A 7,247-nucleotide genomic window follows, 5' to 3' on the forward strand; every position below is an offset into this window, starting at 1 on the left:
ACTAGAGGGCATAGGTTTAAGGTGAGAGGGGAAAGATATAAAAGAAACCTAAGGGGCAACTTTTTCACACAGAGGGTGGTACGTGTATGGAATGAGCTGCCAGAGGATGTGTTAGAGGCTGGTACAATTGCAACATTTAAGAGGCATTTGGATGGGTATATGAATAGGAAGGGTTTGGAGGGATATGGGCCAGGTGCTGGCAGGTGGGACTAGATTGGGTTGGGATATCTGGTCGGCATGGAGGGGTTGGACCGAAGGGTCTGTTTCTATGCTGTACATCTCTATGACTCTAAGATGCTTTAGTAAATTAACGGCAATATGGTATATAAATACAAGTTATTGTTGATATTCTCTGGGTGTAGTGAAACTTTGCAGACTGCCAATTATCTTGCAATAAACCTTCTTAACTATGAGCTATCAAAGGCTGAGTTTTTGAATTGTTAAGATCCACATGTTTTAAACAATTATTTAAATTATGATTAATTTATCATTTAAATTAAGTAATGTTTTAGATCAGTACATTTATTTAATAATTTGACATACAGGCACAAATATCTTCCTAATTGTTGTTGCTGTTGTACTTTCTCTCTCCTTGGAGCCATTTCATTCATATACAGGTACATAATTCTTTGAAGTCTGTGTCACATGTAAACAGGATGGTAAAGAAGGCATTTTGCATGCTTGCCTTCACTGCTCAGATCTTTAAGTACAGGAGTTATTAAGGTGTAGGTGTATACTATACCTTTAAGAGAGAGTAGAAGCTGGCATGGACCTCGAGAGGCACAGAGTGTGCTGAAAAATGTAAAAATGTAACATTTGGCTGAAACAAATAGCTGGAGCTGCATTGACATGGTACAAAACAAATTCATATTTGGCCAACCAGTTTAAATTATGCCCCAGATACTGAAATCCAATCGAATTTGAATTTTACTGTTTTGGATGACATCAAACCAATGAAATGATCAGATGTTTCGGACATTTTGAACAGTTGGCGGGAGAACTGCAAAGAGCAGCTAAGCACCAGACTGCTATCTCCTGGCAGTCTGGTGCTTGGCTGTTCTTTGCTGTTCTCCTGCCAACTGTTCAAAATGTCCAAAACATCTGATCATTTCATTGGTTTGATGTCATCCAAAACAGTAAAATTCAAATTCGATTGGATTTTAGTATCTGGGACATAAAAGAATATCTGGACCTAAAAGAATCATAACTCTTGGATGCAATTTTCAGTAAACCATTTTATTTTCACTCATTAAGGGCTATTGACTTTAAAGAATTGACAAAATTTCTTATATATACTGTTTAACAATGATGAAATATGTGAAGTTTAACCTTTCATTAGCAGGATTGTTTTAATTCTCAAAAACTCACAATTTATATGTGGGCTGTTTTCTTGCTCATGAGCCTATGTATGTGAGTATTCAGCCTGCATTTAATCTATAACTCTGTAGTAGACTTAATTTATGCTATTGATTTATTGCAGACTATTTTTTTCTGACCTTTGAAAAGAGTACTGAAACGTTATATCCAGGTTACTTGTTAGCACATTGACATCAACACCTTTCAACTGTCAAACTGGAATTGAAACTAACCCAGAATGATGTGCTAACTGTCTCCTATCACGGCCAGTTTTAAAAACATCGGGTGAGATAAGCATGGCATGATCAGTCACGATTTAATTTGGAGTGAACATGATCTAATGAATTGGCATTTTCAGAGATGGCCATTAATGAGAAATGGGAAAATGTCATACTGGTTAGTATTGAGGCATATTGTGAGATACCTGAATATATTCTGTTCCATACAACTAACATTCTCACCATCTTATTATAAATTCAGGATACGTTTCTGAGGATGTTAAGTTGTATTGCAGATTGAAAGCAATATCATAATTGTATTAGCACATTGCAATATTGCAGGCTGTAAATGTGAAAAATATTTACAATCTGTTAAATCAGAAGAGATTTTACACTGTAAGCTAAGAACCAGTCTTATTCTCCTTCATTTACATCCATATCTTCAGGCAACGGGTAATGATATCTCAGAATAAACCATTCATCTGCCATTGGTCTAGCAGAAAAGAGTATTGCTGAGTTTTGTGCAATGATGCAAAACACTTCCAGATTTTAAATTACAAGATTTATGCTATATTGTGTTGTTTAAAACTTTGCATATAATGCACTTTTTAATCCCTGGAATTCCAATAATAAAGACCTTTATCCTAATAAGAGAAAAAGGTTGTGTGCAAGTGGGAGTATTAATTGGGCAAGAACTCCAAGTATATGAGGGATGTGGCTCCAATCTGCTGACCTTTGTATTTTCTTGTCCAGACAAGATGTGTAAAGCTTAAAGTAAATAGCAAATTAAAATACTATGGCGCATGGAGCAACCCAGAAACAGAACCCTAGGTTTCCTGCACTGTTCGTTGGATCTCATCCACAACTCTCCAATTCCCAGGACAGCAGGAAAGCTGCAACAGGTAAGGACAATCTGTCGGAGAAGACAAATGTCTCTGTGGCATTCCATGTGGCTCTGAAGGAGCAGGAATACTTCCTTTTGGTCCCAAAACTGCTCCATCATCAGAATTACCCCAAACTCAGGAATTAGACTTCATGTAGAAACAATTTACTACAGATGTTGGAATCTGTACTGAAAATAAAAGATGCTGGAGATCACAGTGGGTCAGGCAGTATCTATGGAGAAAAGAGCAAGCTATAGTTTCAAGTCTAAATAACTCTTCAGAACTGACGTGGAGCTCTGATGAAGTGTCATTTAGACTTGAAATGTTAGCTTGCTGTATCTTCTGCTGCCTGACCTGCTGTGATTTCCGGCATTTTTTGTTTTCAGTCAGATATCCCCACAGGTAGGTGACAAACCACCCAAAATCAGCCCTCTACCCCAGGGTTACGAATTTAACCCTGCTTCTGGATTGTAATTCAATTGATGAAGATGGGAGCCAAACTTTACTCAGTTGTATTTATTTACAAAGTGCAACTTGGCCAGCATATACCTCCTAACTCTCACACAGTTTCAGTCAGTGTTTATGTAAATGTTGTAAAGGCAGTGCTTTTCTGTCTTTCTGTATTTTTAATTGTGTGCTGAAATAGGAAAAGAGCTATTTTAAAACCAAGAAATGCTGAATGATCACTACACTTTTAAAAGCCAGCAACCTGACCCTCCTGTAAGCACCATTTATATAGCTACTTGTTCAAGCAGTAATTGGTGTACTTTGCAGATGTGTTAGATCCAAGGGATGTGTACAAATGGAGATTCAGTTGGCAACAAGTATCTGATTGGTCTGTGGAATAATGACTGGTGATCAGTGACAAAGGCCCTCTACCCTGCCAAAACTATGATTGGTTCTCAGGTAGCTGAACAGCTTGAGGCTGTGAATGAAAGATTGAAAAGCCAACTGATCTCCACCAGCTCAGGAGCTATCTCCTTTCTCCACATGTTACATTGATCTGTCATTTGGATTTGACTTCATTGTTTTAATGCAGAAACAAAATCTGAAGCTGGATTTCTAAAAATAATATATGCTTTTGAACCTCATTAGAATAGTCAAGCACACAGACTACTTAACCATGGGTAGGATGCTGCCATTAATTTTCTATGTGAATGGAGAGACACAAGTTAGATCTATCAAACTTACACTTAGTCAGATTCAATGTAGAACATATGACAATTGTCAAAGATTTTACTAAAGCTAATAACCTAAGGGAGCAGTACAGTGTGATGCTGCTTAATTTAGTTGGAGTACTATTGACAACACTACAAGGAACATAAAGTTCCAAAGTTTCCAGATTATCTTTATAAATGCTTATTCCCCCATGTACCTAACAAAAACACTATCTAACATACATTCTGCACAATAAGATTTACTTTAAGTTTGAATGTGTTTTTTTAAATACACTAATGATGTCCCTAAGATATATAGGTAATATTTGTGAGAAGGTGAGATATTGGAGTGAATTTTTAATCCGATTTGCTTCGGAATAAATCAGCAGACTTAGGTTGGGAAGATGGGTGAGAGACTTTTACATTGAATCACATGCACACTTTTAGGAACAGAAAGCACTGACATGAAAGGTGCCTGCCTGAAAAAGAAGGAACTCCATTTGAACCTTACAATCAGCCCCAACTATCGTGCTGCACCCAATTTCCTGAGCACCCACAGAACCTGCAGTTAGCATTAAGGTATGATAAATGTGTGAAAATCAATTTAAAGGACTCAAGAAAATTAATATTCTTAACATGTTTCTTAATCAGTTTTCTCAATGCCCTCTTGATTGGCTTTCTACCTTTCTAATTGTATTCTTGGGATATGGGCTGGCAAGGTTGCTATTTAGTGGTGGAACTTCTTTTTGAATCACTGCAGTCGTTGAGGTGTAGTTGCCACCACAGTTAGGTAGGCATTCTGAGATTTTGATACATTGACCATGTTGTCCAAGAGCAAATGTGACTTGAAGATGGTGAAGGTATTTCCATGCACCCCTTGACTTTCAAGATGGTAGAGGTCACAGGTTTGAGAAACTATGTCAAATCAACCTTTGTTATTACTGTTCTTCCTCTATGTAGTTTTCACTGCAGTCACAGTGCAGTGTTGGTGGAAGGAATGAATGCTAAAGCTGATGGATGGGAGACTGCAAGTGAATTATTGTCCTGGATGGTGTCAGGCTTCCTGAATCTTGATGCAGATGTATTTAACCACTAAACCCCTGGTATGCCTTACAGATTTTGATAAATTTTGTTTTGTCAGCATCATGTTTTCTGGCAGGAATACCCTTTATTTGAGCTTTATAGAGGAAGAAGAAAATAATCATTTGAAAGGATATCAAGCCAAACACAGTGCTGAAAAGTCACTTTGTGTCAACTTTTGGTACCCTCATATCCACATCTAGAGTCAGAAATCTTGCTTTGGCAGAGGACTACTGCAAGAGGAGACTTATATTCTGAAAATAAACTCATTAGAAAACCAGATGGCATCACTAAGATACATATACGCTGGATCAATACTAATGCTGGATCTCTCCTCAGAATATTCCAGCCACAATTTATCTAATGCCTGTGTGTAATGTATTGCTTGAAGGAATGCTAATGAGGGCTCAGCATGATGAAGAAGATGAGGGAAGTTGAGCATAGTGGTGGTGAAATGGAGGATGCGAAAAGCAAGTTAAATCCTCAAGTGTTTTGATCAGACTTGTGGACAGTTTTTGTGGCAAGATATTTTTGTCCTCTTTAAGTATTCTTGCTGTCTGGTCCTCCACCATCGAAGTTGATTCTTGAAGCTAATTTTATTCTGCAGGCTTTGTGCTTAGATGCTTTGCAATTATGTAAGAAGCGAACCTGAAGTACTTGTTCCACTTGGAGGAATAATAAACTCAAGTACATATGTTACAGGCAGCAAAACACTTCACTTGAAGGATTTCAAATATGTCCCAGTGAGATTAATTCTTTTCATATTCTCATATACATAACATGTATTAGTAATGTTTGAAAGTTTGGTGAGACTTTCCCTGTCAGGTTGAAAATGGTTCCAATTATAGATGGTAATTGACCCTAATAAAACAGATAGAAGCATCACCACGTTTATTTTGCTGCTTTTTAGAATGTACAAACCCTTCAACTCACACTTGAGTATATTAAGCATTAGTTGGTGCTCACAGCATGAAGAGAGCAGGTAGACTTTTTCTTGTGCTGCTCGTGACGTGTCAGCAGTGTTGCTCTCTGGAGCAAAATGAATTTTAAATAACAATGTGCCATACTTGAAGATTTACATGTTTTTATCAAGAATATAGATCACAAATGTTATTATCTGCTGTGTTAATTATTCTATACATATTTTAAGAAAATTGAATTTAAGAACACCTCATTTACATAAATATAAAAGTATGCTTCATTTATATATTTCTGAAGTAAATAATACTGTAATATTGCTGTTGCTTTGCTTTGTATCTAGAATTTAGAACCAATTATCTAATTTGATTTTGTCTTCTTCTCCCTTTGTTAGATACATTGTCAGTGCCTCGATGGTCCCCACAGATTCCTCGTAGAGATCTGGGGAATTCAATTAAACACAGGTAAGGTATATAACTTGTCAAGTCTTAACAAACCTTACCCACAAAAATATCAGCTATAGTTGCACTGGCAAAACAGTAATGCTAAGCATTAGCTTTAAATCATTCCTTAGTTTCTTACAGTGCATTTTCCTTGAACTGTTAAACCTCAAGAAATCATTGGCACCAAAATTAGCTGTACCAGAGTGATGTTACTCCACTGTTCCTACCAACTTGCAGGACTTCCTCAAAAAAGTAAATTAAATCTCATGAGTCTTGAGTAGTTACATTATGAAGGCCAAACTCATTAAATGATGTTTGACTTAAAAATACCTTCCTCCCTCTTCAGTTTTGTCTAGCTTCGTTCCCATTTTGATCTCACTCATCTCTCCATTTCATTTAAACCTCTGTTATTTCTGTCTCAAGATCATTCTGAACTTTTGAACTTTCTGGGCTGAATCTTATATTTTCTTGGATAACTCTGAATTGCATTGAAGTTTTTGGAGGATTTATTACAATGAGGCTCAGTGGGTTCTCTCACCATATGTTACCAAACTTACCTCATTAATTACCTACCATGCCGCTACGGTGTCTCTCACGTCTGATTTCCGACCCTATCTGGAACAACTCACCATTCAGCAGATTTCCATCTGGCCAATGACTGGCATTCCTTGATCCCTGGCATCTTTATGCACCCTTTGTATACCCAGACAAGCACTCTCAGTCCAGGGCTGCCTTGCACAATTTCTGACATTGTCCAGGACATGGCAGACAAGGGGACATAAGCACCTCACTTTGCAGGCATGGTCCTGGAGGTCCTGCTGAATAAGCTTGTCCTATGGCAGGACTACCTCCTCCCAAGGACCATACCATGCCAGCCTGGTCGATGTTTCCACCAGGATTAGAGCATTCTCAGCTCTCTGGAGAAATACCCAGCACCTTCCGCACTCTACCATGCAAAGTTCCACTATCTTTTCTCTCATGCCTCATGCTCATTCTAACTGTGGTCCTATGCCACCTCCCACCAAGACTCATGCCACTCTCATTATTGCCTGTAGCATCTTCCCTCATTCGCTATCCTCCACCCCAGTCCAGTCCCCGACACCACTCACCCTGCATGTCTCCATATTGTTTACTCACTCAGACGGAACACCCCTCCACCATCACCATCATTACCACCCCCCCCCACCCCTC

The 7,247-nt window shown here is 38.2% G+C and overlaps 1 protein-coding gene across 2 annotated transcripts in view; it reads left to right on the forward strand.

Moving 5' to 3' along the window:
* Positions 1–7,247, forward strand: part of ksr2 (kinase suppressor of ras 2) — a 423,089-nt gene that overhangs the window by 219,051 nt on the left and 196,791 nt on the right. For both annotated transcript variants that reach the window (XM_043715875.1, XM_043715876.1), the window contains exon 6: positions 6,008–6,077. In XM_043715875.1, the coding sequence (XP_043571810.1) occupies positions 6,008–6,077 (70 nt within the window). The remainder of the gene's footprint in view (positions 1–6,007; positions 6,078–7,247) is intronic.

Source organism: Chiloscyllium plagiosum, chromosome 25, assembly GCF_004010195.1.
Source record: "Chiloscyllium plagiosum isolate BGI_BamShark_2017 chromosome 25, ASM401019v2, whole genome shotgun sequence".
Lineage (NCBI taxonomy): Eukaryota > Metazoa > Chordata > Chondrichthyes > Orectolobiformes > Hemiscylliidae > Chiloscyllium > Chiloscyllium plagiosum.